Source organism: Abramis brama, assembly GCF_963993115.1.
Source record: "Abramis brama genome assembly, chromosome: 2".
NCBI classification, from domain to species: Eukaryota; Metazoa; Chordata; class Actinopteri; order Cypriniformes; family Leuciscidae; genus Abramis; species Abramis brama.
The window spans coordinates 55,789,446-55,804,455 of record NC_139964.1 but is presented as its reverse complement, the minus strand read 5'-3'; the positions used below and the strand labels follow the sequence as shown (position 1 = coordinate 55,804,455).

Below are 15,010 nucleotides of genomic sequence, written 5' to 3'. Positions count from 1 at the left end.
AAATACTGTTCTTTTGAACTTTATATTTATCAAAGAATCCTGAAAAGAAAGTGTATTACAGTTTCCAACTGTTTTCAACATTTGATAATAATACGAAATGTTTCTTGAGCACCAAAATTAGCATATTAGACTGATTTCTGAAGGATCATGTGACATGGAAGACTGGAGTAATGATAATAATAAGTTCGATTTTAAAATATATTCGAAAAGAAAGTTTTAATGATATTTCACAATATTACAGTTTATTATATATCATAATAATAAATAAATATCTTCAAATTTACCATTTATTTTACATTTACAATATCATTACAAATTTATGACACTGTTTCCTGTGAAATACCCTGTACACATCCTATCCGCTTGGCCACAAAAATGTAGCTGTGCCACTTCTACTTCTATGTGTTTGTTTGCTTTCCTTATCTTGTTTTAGTAGCTGATAGCCACGAGTGATCAGATAAGTACTTTCAAATTAAAAACCCAAAGTCAGACTTTGCCTGGAAGTGAACAAGCTAAATGCAGTAGCATGTGTTTTCCAACAGGTGGCATTTATTTCATTTATTGGTCTCACTGCTTTTGAATTCGGTGCCGTTTAAAATCTCAGAAGAGGAAAGAGCAGGGAGTTCAGAGAGTGGTTTCTGGATCAGACTCTGGAGAAAGTGAAGAATCTCTCTGTACTTAACCAACAGATTCAAACCTGCATGTAAAAACACCAGCTGGCATAAAGTGATATTTGTGTTGGTTGGTCTCCATAGCAGTGCCCCCAGAAGACCTTACATTATGTACAGTACAGGATGTGCTTGTGTGAGGTGTCGTCTCTCTCCCTCTTTAATTCACAATAACACACACGGCTTCTACCCATTGGAGTCAAGCAAGTGTTCTCACACATAGGAACTGATCGGTAGTGTAGAAAAAGAAACAGGATACAGGAAACACACCAAGATTTCCCAGCACACTATTACACATTTCACAAAGAAAAATACGCAAACGCAACTTCCCAAATTTAATTTAATAGAAAATTAATTACTTTTTCACTGTGGTGTGGAAATCATATGCATATTTGAACAGCTTCGTCTTTGACCTTCATCTAAAAAATATGTTAACATTCATAACACTAATGACATGGAATATGTTTTATACATATTATTTAATAATATTATTTACGCTACCGTTCAAAGGTTAGGTGTCAGTACGATTTCTTTTAAAGAAATTAATACTTTTATTCAGCAAGGATGCATACAAATCTTCAAAAGTGACAGTAAAGACATGTATAATGACAGAAAAGATTTATATTTCAAATACATTATGATCTTTTGACCGTTCTATACATCAGAGAATCCTAAAAAAACAAAAACAAAAAAAACAATCACAGTTTCTAATCAAATTATTGAATGATTTCTGAAGGATCATGTGACATATGAGTGATGGTGCTGAAAATTCAGCTTTACCATCACAGGAATAAATTAAATTTTAAAATATATTAAAATAAAATGTATAGAATTTAATAAGTTATTTTAAATTGTAATGATATTTCACAATATTTCTTATTATTCACAGTATTTTTACTGTAAATGCAGCCTTGTTGAGCATAAGAGACTTCTTTTAAAAACATGTACAAAATCCTGAACCCAAATGTTTGAATGGCTCTGTATATTTCTAAGGACTTATTTTGTTTTGCTTTTATTTCTACAGCTGTTAGACATTGCACTAAACTAGGAAAACAAAATTAGTTTTTAGGCACCTGGCAATATATATATATATATATTTTTTTTTTTTTCAAAAAATGTGTAAAACAGAGTTAAACCATCATATTTTATAAAAGCATGCTAGATGACAGCACACCGCCTTGTATGGTGAACTTCTTTTGAGGAAAGGTGATGAGTACAGAAAAATAAAACTGCTGACACACAAAGGTCAGTGAGGGTCATCTATGCTCATATCAGTTTGTATGCATGGCTGAACACACATTGATATTCTATATATAACTGCAATCTTTATTAAATAATTGAACACTCTGTGAGTGCAGCTGGCTGAATAGAACCGCTTCGAAAACATATAGAGTCTAGCTGGAATATGCTTTGGTATCAGTGATGATGGCGAGTAGAATTTAATTATAACTCTTTTGTGTTTAGGTATTCCAAGGATGCGCACCACAGACAAGTCCACAGTACCCTGCAGCCCAACTTCTGTTTCCAGCTCTTTTTGTAAGGGTCCTCAGAGAGCTGCCTCTTCCAAACTGCCTGTTAAAGGCCTACCAACAAGCCCCAGCTCCTCATCACTGGGAAGTACAATCAGCGAAAGCAACAGTATTGCTGTAAACAAAGGTGCGTGTCTGTGAAGAGTCTAGTAGTCTAGGGATAGTTTACTCACCCTCAAACCATCCTAGGTGTATATGACTGTCTTCTTTCAGACGAACACAATCGGAGATATATTTAAAAATATCCTGGCTCTTCCAAGCTTTATAACTGTAGTGAATGGGGGCGAGATTTTGAAGTCCAAAAAAAGTGCATCCATCCATCATAAAAATACTCCACACGGCTCTGGGGGGTTAAAGGGTAACTCTCGCCAAAATTGAACCTAGGCTCTTTTTGTTTTTGACTCGGGTAGATTAACAAAAAGAGCCTAGGTTCAATTTTGGCGAGAGTTACCCTTTAATAAAGGCCTTCTGAAGCAAAGCGATATGCTTGTGTAAGAAAAATATCCTTATTTAAAGCTTTATTAACTATAGTAACTAGCTTCCGGCAGACGACCGTACGCATACTGCGCACATCGACTTGCGCAACAAGAGTAACCCCTGACGCGATGTATGTAGGAGTATCGTAAGCTTAGACACCTCTCGCGGTTTAAACCAATAGGGCTGTGCAACAAACTCAAGCATCTCTTCTCTTATATCGAAATCCTCCGACATTTCTTTTGAAAGTTCTCATTTTAGATTTCTAATTTGTGACCGGTGTTTTGTTTTGCTCTATCCTTTGCACTTCCACATTCGTCATGCGTTGGGTCAGAGGTCACTTTTTCCGCCGCAATGTTGCGATGTGTACGGCTGTCTGCCGGAAGCTAGTTATTATAGTTAATAAAGTTTTAAATATGGATATTTTTCTTACAAAAACCCATATTTTCACTTCAGAAGGCCTTTATTAACTGTTATGGGTTTTGGATGCATTGTTTTGGGTTTCAAAATCTTTCAAAATCCCTCATTCACTACCATTATAAAGCTTGGAAGAGCCAGGATATTTTTTTTATATATATATATCCTGATTGTGTTCGTCTGAAAGAAGAAAGTCATATACATCTAGGATGGCTTGAGGGTGAGTAAATAATGGGATGATTTTCATTTTTGGGTGAACTATCCCTTTAAGTCACCATCTGCATCTTGACATACTTGAAAACCTCTTAGCACTAAAATACATGCTTTCCTCTTTCTCACGCTGCATATAATCATTTTCTTAATCATTATTTTGCATTGTTTTCCAGTAAAAAATGAACAAGATAAATTTACCACATAAATGAAACATGTATATGGAAATCAGTCATTATCATATTTGTTTATCAAAGTACCATGGTTTTAACATTTGAGATGCATAGTTTCTCACACTTTCTCTCTGAGCTTCAATGAAATCTTCAGGGCTCAGACTGCCCTCATTCCTTTCCTCAGGTCAAAGGTCACATCTGCTCAGAGTTTAGCAGTGACTGTGAGCAACTCATATACAATACAATCTCTGCCATTCCAAAGCTGTGCGCTGTAGACATTAATCACAACATCCTCCACACAACACCAGAATTATGATTAGTTTATTCCCACACTTTCCTGCTGTCCCAAACTCTGAACTTAAATTCAAGAAAAAACAAAATCGCCACTGGGTTGCCATGGTAAATTAGAGCAATGAGCACTAGTTTCAATAGGAATGCATGTGAATGTGTTTGGCTAATGAATAAAGAAGATTTTCAAGGTAAATTCCTGACAAAATTGCCCATTAATATTGACACAAAAGCCTTTTAATTGAACGATTAACTGATAAAGTAATCATGTTGTTGTGCTGGGACCAATTGCTTAGCTTTGTTTCTAACTGATCTAGTCTTTTACTAATTGCATTTTTTGAACATATTACATAATTTGAAGAATTCAAGGAATTAGATCTTTATCTGGGTTTTTTAATGGGTGGCATGTTTTTTTATTTATAAGATTTGTTTACCAGAGAAGAAACTGATTAAGATATTAAGACATGTTGTGAGATATATAGACATTTAAACATCAACTTTATCAACAAATATCACAAAATTTAAGTGAAATAATAAAAAGATGAACTAAGTGCATGAAACAAGACAGTAAATTTATATTCAAGATACAAAAAAAAGATAAAATATAATTTGAAAATAGGGTTTTACTGCATTGTACACAATATTATTTTATAATGTGGTGATTTGTCTTTGATCAGTTCCTGCTGAAGGGATGAAGAGTGAGGAGAAGTCTGTCAAACAATCACCCACATCCCAGATTCAAGGAAAGTCTCTAGTTATCAAACCTGTATCAGGTCACCGCAGCAGAGCGAGCTCCACACCGTCTAAACCCGTGACAGGTGAGGGAAATGTGAAGTTTTAATCTTCTAATCTCACTAACTCTGTCTAACAGTCACATTTATTTTCATGTTTATCATAGTCCACATTCATCAGTCTCTCAACATTCACTATTTACACATCAAAACAGGCTCAAAGGGAAACTCACTCTCTTTGGCGTCTATAATCATTAATCAGTGGGAAAGCTCTGATTGTCTAAAGCTAATGACACTGCAATTAGAACTCCTTTGATGTTATTTTAGTTCAAAATCACAATCTGAATACAACCATATACCCCTCTTAATAGGTTTTTAAAAAGATTGTAATACCCTAATTCATTAACCCTTAATCAGTGTTTGGGGTCATTATGACCCCACTGGACTTTTCTTTCATTTTTTAAAAATGTTACCTTCATCTCAGGGGCACGAAACACTGTGACTTTTCCTAAATAATCTATCTAAAAATGCACAAAAAAAACTGGGCTTGATTTGGTTGTTCTAAAGGTGTGTAAAAAAATTTTTACCTTTTAAGGTGTTTGGGGTCAAAATGACCCCACATTGAAAATGAATGGGAAAATGAAAAAAATGACTTTTTTTAATTTTGTTTGTCAAAAAAATAAAATTAAATCCATTATAAATCTGAAAATTTCTACATATAAACCAAGGTCTGGTCCTAGAGCATAAATAAAAAGTAGAACGAACTTTCTATCTCATACACACACACACACACACACACACACAAACACATAAACAAACAAACAAATGTATGTTTTTGCAACAGAGAGCATTTTTACAGAAATTGGCAAATAAAATAAACAAAACTGGCATAAATCTAAAAAAAATTACATTTAAATCAAGGTCTGGTCCTAGAGCATAAACCCAAAGTGGAACGAACTTTCTATCTCATACACACACACACACAAACACACACAAACACACACATGTATGTCACTGCAACAGAGAGCATTTTTATAGAAATTGGCAAATAAAATAAATAAAACTGGCATAAATCTAAAAAAAATGTACATTTAAATCAAGGTCTGGTCCTAGAGCATAAACCCAAAGTGGAACAAACTTTCTATCTCATACACACACACACACAAACACACACAAACACACACATGTATGTCACTGCAACAGAGAGCATTTTTATAGAAATTGGCAAATAAAATAAACAAAACTGGCATAAATCTAAAAAAATTTACATTTAAATCAAGGTCTGGTCCTAGAGCATAAACCCAAAGTGGAACGAACTTTCTATCTCATACACACACACACACAAACACACACAAACACACACATGTATGTCACTGCAACAGAGAGCATTTTTATAGAAATTGGCAAATAAAATCAACTAAACTGGCATAAATCTGAAAAATGTCACATATGCAACATGGAACAAGCTTTTTCACACACACACACACACACACACACACACACACACACACACACACACACACACACACACACACACACACAGTCATGTCATAGTGGTGACTTGTAATGTTTCTGCAAATGTATGTATAATAATTTGATAATAATTATATAATTAATATTATATAATTATAATAATTAATTTGATAATAATAATAATTAGATTTTTTATGTATTTCAAAATGTTTAAATAAATATTCACATATATATATGTATATATATATCAAATTTGTGAGGAGAAGTGAAAATGAGTGAATGAATGGTTCTCTATGGCCCTCTATTGGATACATTTGGCCATTGCACTTTAATTCCTTTCCCATAAGAAATAAGTTTTTTCGACTAACCTTTAGATGGCAGTATTCTATCCCTAACACATAGAGCAATGCCCAAAAACCATTTAGATTGAATTAATATCATCATTTAAGTGATTTTTTCTTTAAAAAATCATTTTTCATGAGCCAATTTATGGCCTAGTTATGTAATTGTGCAGTAAATAGGTAAAAAACTTCAAAATTTCCACAAAAACACAGCATAAATGTATAGTTGAGAAGTAAATAAAAAAAATGATATATAGTTTTCCATATAAAAATGTATATTTCCTTATGCAATCGCTCTTTAAAAGTTTGGGGTCAAAATGACCCCAAACACCTTAAGTGTTATCCTTTTCGAACACTGATTAAGGGTTAATGTAATTCCTCTTCTATTGTTATGATAGAAATAGATTAGATTAGATCTTTTAATATGGAAGGTAAAAAATGTTATGCAAATCATACACAATTATCCTCTTCTTTAGTATTTTTCGATTGTTTAAAAAATATCCTTAAAACATCTACAAAACAAGATAAATTGACCCTAGAAGCACAATTATAAGCATTAAATATTAAGAGATATTTCAAATATATATATCTTGGATATATCGATAATAGAAAAAAAAATAATTATATATATATATATATATATGAAATCACAAAAAAATCTTAATATTCATTATCATTGAAAAGTTTGTGGTCGGTAAGATTAGTTTTTTTAAAGAAATTAATGGTTTTATTCAACAAGGACACATCAAATTGATAAACATTTGACAGTAAATACATTTATAATGTTACAAAAGATTTGTATTTCCAATAAATGCTGTTCTCTTGAACTTTCTCCTTGAAAAAAAAAAATGTATCACAGTTTCCAAAAAGTATTATATCTTTATATAACTTTTTCTTGAGCACCAACTCAGCATATTAGAATGATTTCTGAAGAATCATGTGCCTCTGAAGACTGGAGTAAAGAAAATTCAGCTTTGCCATCACAGGAATAAATTACATTTTAAATATATATTCAAATAGAAAACATTTAGGAAACAAAATTATTTTAAATTGCAATAATATTTCACAATGTTAGTGTTTACCCTGTATTTCTGATTACATAAATGCAACCTTGGTGAGCATAAGAGACTTACAACCATTACAATATTTTACCAACCCCAAACTTTTGACGCCACAAAACAAGATAAACATATTGTTTCTAGTTAATATTGATTGCCTTGCTAATTGCTTTGAGTGTAAAGATGGCGGTGAAGGTTTAGCAGCATTCTTTCTGCCCCGCCCTGTCCCACCCACTGCCATTAAAACACACATGCACATACAGCCTCTACAGGACATCTGACTCAGTCACTGAAACCTTCCACTGCACAATCTGTTAACATGAAGTTTGATTTCTTCTGCACTATTTTAATAGGGCTGAAAGCCCCAGCTGTGACCAGCCATGGGACAGCTAAGACTAACCAGAATGCTTTGCAGCGCAGTGGATCTGCACGACTTATTCGCTCATCATCAGTAATAGGTAAGGAGATCATTTGATTGTGTGTGTCTGTATCCATTTACATTCCACCATTGCTGTGTTGTCTATAGAATAATGTGATCAGTCTGCACTGATGTGTTTATTTAGTCATTTCACTTATCTACTTGCCATTAGTTAATGAAGTAATCAAAAACATGCAGTCATGAGTAAACTTGTATTCCAGAGGTGTTGAAAATAGCATATCATAATTTTTCACTTAAAGTTGGCATGAAATGGAAGTTGTGATAGTGATAGTCTAGACTTGATTCTATTGCTGTGATGTCATGTGAGTGACAGGTTGTCCCGCCCCCATGCCAGTAGACATGTTATCAGAGAAGAGATATATAAAATCACAATTTTTACATGTGTAGTTTTATATTTCTCCATCATTTTTAATTCAATTATGCTGTTGCAATGCCTCATGGGATTGTAGTTCTTTCCCTCACTAAAGTTGTTAAAGGCCCACTGAAGTGCCTTGGAACGCGCAGCTTTGTATGATGCGTTGACGTAATTTCCACTGAAACAGGAAGCTAAGGCGGGACATATTGGATGGCTCCTCCCCCTTCTCAAATAGCCAATAGCGTTTAGTTTAGCTCACAGACTTCAAGTCGTACTTGACAGCTCCATGGAAGCGAATCTGAGCGCTGATGATACGTTGGATTCAATAGTAGAGGTGTGAATAAATTCCAGCCAATTCATTCTTAACCAACATACAGTTTGAAAACGGAATAAAACTTGAGTGTTTGAGCAACCGAACAGACATCTGCAACCCATATTGCTCAGTGACATGTCAGCGGTCGCTTTGGTCAGGTGGTATGTATAGCATAGGGGGGCGGGGCGCTTTAGATTCTAGAGAGCATTTGATTGGACAGAAGATGTGATGAGAAGCTGAAGTCCGCGGTGATGTCATAAAAAAGCTGTGATCCACTTTAGCGGAAGTGAGTGACTGTAAGTTTTGAATGCTTATATCTCTTAAATGTGAATGTTGTCATTGTTTTGGAACACGCCAGCTTATTCATAACCTTAAGGCTAACATATTCATACTAAAAGCTAAAAAACTTAAATTTAGATTTTAGAGACCTTGTATTTTGTTTTTGCTTCCAATCAAAGTTTGTAATGTTATGATTTACTTCATAGCTGGTTGCCTTGGTTCATGGCTTATAATGCTTTAATGAAGACTTTTTTGAAATCCCTATGGGAGAAATGAATGGAAACAATACTTCCGGAACCAACAGCGCTGAAAAAGTGGGCGGGCACTGTTGGACTTTATAAAATTACTTATCGCCATTTCAGGAGTTGTCAACTTTGTAGTGTGTATTTTGAAGTATTGTGTAAGTACGTTCTGTAAGTAAGTTTAACTGTGGGTTTAATTCACACATTTATTTTTCCCTTGTTTTGTAACCTTGTGTGACTTACTGTGCAGTGTAGAACATAAATGCCATAGACACCCTCAGGCCAAAATTCCAGTCACATTCACAAGTTTACCCAACCAATGCATATTTCTTGGCATTTCTTGCATTTCCGTCTTGCTTTACTTACAAACATCTTGACTTAAACAGAATTTTACCCACACGCACCACGTCCACCCCTAATTTATGTTGCTGTGGCTGTGCAGCTGTTGGCCTTTAGTGATGAATAAGGAAGCACAATAGTGTCAGAACACAGCCAATCATGTGCTGCTTGACGTCTCTCTATTCAACAGTGTCACTCATCAGTATTCTGAGGCGCTTGTTTCTCTCTCACTCTCTTTCTCTCCATTTCTTTTTCTTTATCCAACAAAGGCATCCATTCAGGAAGCCTGCAGCTTGGTAGATACATAAACGGTAAATAGATGTCTGAGAGAAGGCGCCCGAAAAAAGAGAGGAAAGAGGGAGAGAAGAGGAGTTATAAGAAAGATAATGACATGAGGCAAGATTAGGGTCTAATAAGGACTTTATGCCTATGAAATATGAATAAAATGAAATCTATGAAAAAAGAGAATGTAGGTTCAGTGTTCAAGTAAATTCAATAAAATGAATTAGTTAAAGGAATAGTTCACCAAAAACAAAAATATATATTTTGAAAAGTGTTTTTTTTTTTTTTTGTCCATACAATGAAAGTTAATGGGGACCAACACTGGACTTGGAGTAGATAGTGAGTTTTTTTTTTTTTCTTCTTTTTTTCCAGAGAATATATCTTGAATTAAATAATGAAGTACATCTTGAATTCTTACCTCATTGGTGTTTTTTCTTTGTTTTAAGCAACAACAAAAAAACTCACCAAATTGTGTTACATTTAAAACACTTAAAACAAGAAAACAAAAACTAGAAAATAATACATATCAAGATATATTTAGAATATTCTCTAAAATCAAGTCTTATTTAATTTTCTTTGCACAATTTTGCTCCTCAAATACAGGATGTATAGATGTTCTATATACAAAAATACCAATTCAGATTTTTTTTTTGCTGTGTAATTGTAAATCACAATCTATAATCTTCAAATGCATCATCTTCTATCCTCATACCCATACTGTAGCCAAGAGAGAGGGAGTGAGAGAACGACATTACTCATAAACCGCCTACTCCCCGGTCTGTGCTCACTCCCTCCCCTTCCCTCTTACATTGCCTCTATCCCTCCATCCCCCTTCTGAGTACACGATTGTGTGTGTGTGTGTGTGTGTGTGTGTGTGTATGTGTGTGTGTTGAACTACAGAGAGCTTGGCTTTGTGTGTGTGTGTGTGTGTGTGTGTGTGTGTGTGTGTGTGCAACACACATAAAGGATTAGCGTGTGCACGTTTGCGCGAAAGTGAGAGAAGGGAGCAGAATATATGAGACACTGGCTGGTTCAGCATCCAAGAGGACACCGCTGAAAGAGCTGCTCATCGTTCCCAATCCAATCTTCATCATCACCTTGGTGTTCAGGAGTATCAATCTGTATCATTCTTGATTTTTTTGGGACATTTTGAGATCTTTAAAAATAGCAAAATTGCTTTTCCTCTATGTTTTTCTTCCTTTTTCACTTAAATTGTTGATTTGACTTCCCCCCTCATCTTAAGAAGACTTTTGCACTGGAATGTGACAATTAGATTTTTCTCTCTATAGTGAACATTCCGTTTTTCTTTTTTTCTTCTTTTTTCTTTTTCTTTTTATTCAGCTGAGAAATTTCTTGATTTTTTCTTCTATATTTTGTGGAGGATTTACTCTCCTCCAGTTGGACATCGAAGGTCATGTTATGGTCTCCGAGACTTTCCCTATCAAACTTCCACGTGAAGCTCACGGCTAAGGGACTATTCCGCAATCTCCAGCTACTGCCGGGATGCAAAAAAAACACGGTGGTCTTCCATGCAGGTTGGAGAACGTCTCTTCTCCCTTCCTCCATCTCTCAATCTCTCCCATCATCTCTCTATCACCATACGCCCCTTCCCCCCTCCCATATTTCTCCTTTTAACACCCGTCTCTCCATAGTTACCGTTGATCCATCCGTGATTTGAGGAGCATCCTTGAGCAGCCTTAACCATTGTTTCTTTTTACAGAAAATGCTTACAAAGAATCATGTGTGTGTGTGTGTGTGTGTAATGTAGTGAAACGCTCGGTCGCGTGATCTTTAGTGGAGTGATGCCTGTACCAGAGTGCACCATGTGCAGTGCCACAAATAGAAACTGCTTGCTGTGTTTTTTATGGGTTTATCTGTGCTATGCCTGCATTCTGATATTCATACATAAACGGCATTCATTTAAGTGTTTATATAAGCAAGGGGAACAGTATTGATTTTTTTGTGCTGGGATTATATAAAGCACAGATGAATGTGATAGTGTGGTATATCAGGACAGTTAGGGCTCAGCTGATAGGGTAAAATAACTGAATTTCACCTCGCCCTAACCTAAATTCTCCACTGCCCTCCTTTCTGTGTCTTGAAATTTAGGTTAGGGTTCATGTAAGGATGCTCTTTCCCTATCTGTCTATCTCTCTCTTTCTCTCTCTCTCTCTCCCTGGCCCTGTTTACACTTGGTATAAAGATGCGTTTTGGTCGATCAGATCACAAGTGGACGATACTAAATACAGGTGACGTTTTGAGCTTGTCCACTTTTGATCACTACTGGAAGTAGTCGAAAACACATTCGACCGGATTGATTTCGTAGTGTAGACGCTCATGTGGTCGAATGCATTCGAACGGCCACAAAACACCGCCTACTCTCTGCCTACTGACCTAATGCTTAAACATTATGGGAGGTGCACTAGTCAGACGGCATTTAAACTTTGTTGGCTGAAGACTCAAGTTTGGTTTGAAGACGGAAAATGTACCAAGCACAATGTTTTCTCACCATTCCTGATTTCTATCACGCATTCACAATGTTCAGTGGTCTTGCGGCTGTCAGAACAGAAACAAAAGCTGCTGCTCTCTGTGTGTTTTTCCGTCGTCTCCGGTCGTGTTCATATGTAAATTGCTTATGTCGTACTTAGATCTGAAAAAAGCACATACATTTACCTGCCATTAGACACTACTCGAAAAAATCGGGTTGGTGAAAGTGGTTGAAAGTGGACAAAAGAGACAAATTAAAACAGGTGTAAACGGGAATGTGTCTCGCTTGTCTACTTGTGATCCGGATATTAATACCAAGTGTAAACAGCCCCCCTCCCCATGTCTCTCTCTGTGAATCTGTTGGAGAATTTCAGTCATAGAGGTTAATATTGCATGTAGGAACAGTTGTCTTGCTGAGGTCTGTCTTCTTGTCTTACCACTTAAGAGTAATAAATTATTTGTTTTGATTATCTCTCTGAAAGGGTTTTAGCAACTGTTGCTTTATCAGCTCAAGTCTATTAATACATACCCTCCATTGCTCTTACAATTCTGAAAAAGTGTGATCAAATTTTACACCAAAATCTAATGAAGGAACTATCTATACATGCATATATGCAACATACATATTCCTATATATATGCAAACTATAATTTATTATTACATTTAAAAAATGGGTAAAATGTGACCTGGATATGTTCACAATATTTATCTCTCTTCCACACAAGTGGTATACTGTAGGTATAGCAGTCTACAGTCTTCACCCTAATGGAAGACACAGTGGAAAATTCCAGAACATTTTTGAACACATACACTCAGAGTGCAGCATCTCCTCATGGTTGTCTCCATAGAAACTAGCATGCTAGACCTGATATATGTGACCTGAACTGCAGCTCTGAGTGAGTGAGTGAGTGAGTGAGAGAGAGAGAGAGAGAGAGAGAGAGAGAGAGAGAACAGTTTGTACATGTCGAACACTCCAGTACACAGTGCACGTGATATCGGTTCAAATTAATCTTTATCTGAGAACACAGCCTCTCTAATCAGACCAAATGCTTTACAAACCCTGATTTTAGGGATGTAATGTTGTGTGAGTGTATGTGTGCGTGTTTGTGTGTGCCATATGCATGGGAACACAGTGTACTCAAAGTGGGCCACCAAACTCACACAGCCTCTTTTTCTAATCTATTTATTCATCTGGATTTGATGGCATGCTTTGGACTTGTAGCTTCCATCCCTCATCATGCGATTTAATCTAAACTACCGCTGGCCTCATTCTTATAATTCCAATCCAGATTATTTCCCCAGACCCACCTTCTGATTCTGTACAGTACTGTGTGTGTGTGTGTGTGTGTGTGTGTGTGTGTGTGTGTGTGTGTGTGTGTGTGTGTGTGTGTGTGTGTGTGTGTGTGTGTGTGTGTGTGTGTGTGTGTGTGTGTGTGTGTGTGTGTGAAGGAACTACATCTGTGAAGTAAATGCTTGTATTTTTGTAATTATTTTTTTTAATATATGGTGCCTAGAAGTAGATACAGTATATGTCATTGCTGATCTTTTTAAGAGTAGAAGTGTGAAATGCAAAAGACATTTTTTGTCTGGTGGATTATTAAATAAGTGAAAAAATATCCTTATCCCTATATATATTTACAGGTAGTTAAAGAAATAGTTCACTTAACAATTAAAATTCTGTCATCATTTACTCACCCTCAAGTTGTTTCAAACCTGTATGAATTCCTTTCTTCTGCTGAACATAAAAGAAGGAAGATTTTTTTTTTCTACTATGGAAGTCAATGGGGTCCATCAACTGTCTGGTTACTGACATTCTTCAAAATATCTTCTTTTGTGTTCAGCAGAAGAAATAAATTCATACAGGTTTGAAACAACTTGAGGGTGAGTAAATGATGACAGAATTTTAATTGTTAAGTGAACTATTCCTTTAAGCAGAGACCCAAACCTTATATTGATTGAAATATAGAGAATATAGAGACTTTAAGGTGGGCGCTTCCGACTTGTGATAATAAGCAACTACCTAGCAAACATGCAGAAAACCTTAGCAACTGCATAGTAATGCACTAAAACCACTCACAACACTTTAGCAACACTCTGGCAATCCATGGCACACTGTTATCATGTCGGTGAGTTTTGGCGGGAAAACAGGAAATCCCAAGCCCTTAATATCCAAAGAGATCCATAGAAAATCCAAATGAATGCAAGTTTGTGTGTGTGTGTGATCATACTTATCCTCTTCAGATATTCCCTTTGACTTTCCAGTGAGCCATACCCCTTGCTTACCCTCGATTATAATCTTAAATAAGAATAAATAATCAAACTAATTTTGATTGAGTTGTGATTATGGTGGTATGTCGTTCTACAACAGGCCCTGGATGTCGCTCTCTCTGTCCAGCAGACTGGCCACTTTCTGTCTGTCTTCCCAGCCATGCTCAGATAGGTAATCTCACCAAACTGTCACAACAGATCTGATTTAGTCCTTTAGACTGGAAAAATTGGTGGTCAAAAGCTACTTAGTTGTTTGGTAAAATGTTGCTATGAGGTTACATCCATTAGTACAATCATTATTTAATATGACTGGATTAACCAACAAAATTAATTTAGTGTTTATTTTAGCATGTACCATTTTAATACCATGTTTTTTGGACATGGTCATGGTATTCTATGATATACCCTGGAAGACTGTGTAAATACCATGGCATTTGGTAATCATATATCAAAGTACCATGGTATTTCTACCTGATACAATGTTATATCCCACAGTAATTTTTTATATCATTTTTAGGAGAGAGATTTTAGGCTGAATAACATGGAAAAAAATTATTAGACCTGAATTAACTTGATTTAATAAAAGAACGATTTGCTTACTTTTTTTTAATACACTGCTGTTCAAAGTTTGGGGTCAGTTTTCT

General features: G+C 35.5%; 1 protein-coding gene across 1 annotated transcript in view; it reads left to right on the top strand.

Moving 5' to 3' along the window:
* Positions 1 to 15,010, top strand: part of mtus1b (microtubule associated tumor suppressor 1b) — a 46,192-nt gene that overhangs the window by 13,672 nt on the left and 17,510 nt on the right. The window contains exons 4-6 of the mRNA XM_084097227.1: positions 2,133 to 2,324; positions 4,437 to 4,577; positions 7,716 to 7,820. Of these exons, the coding sequence (XP_083953353.1) occupies positions 2,133 to 2,324; positions 4,437 to 4,577; positions 7,716 to 7,820 (438 nt within the window). The remainder of the gene's footprint in view (positions 1 to 2,132; positions 2,325 to 4,436; positions 4,578 to 7,715; positions 7,821 to 15,010) is intronic.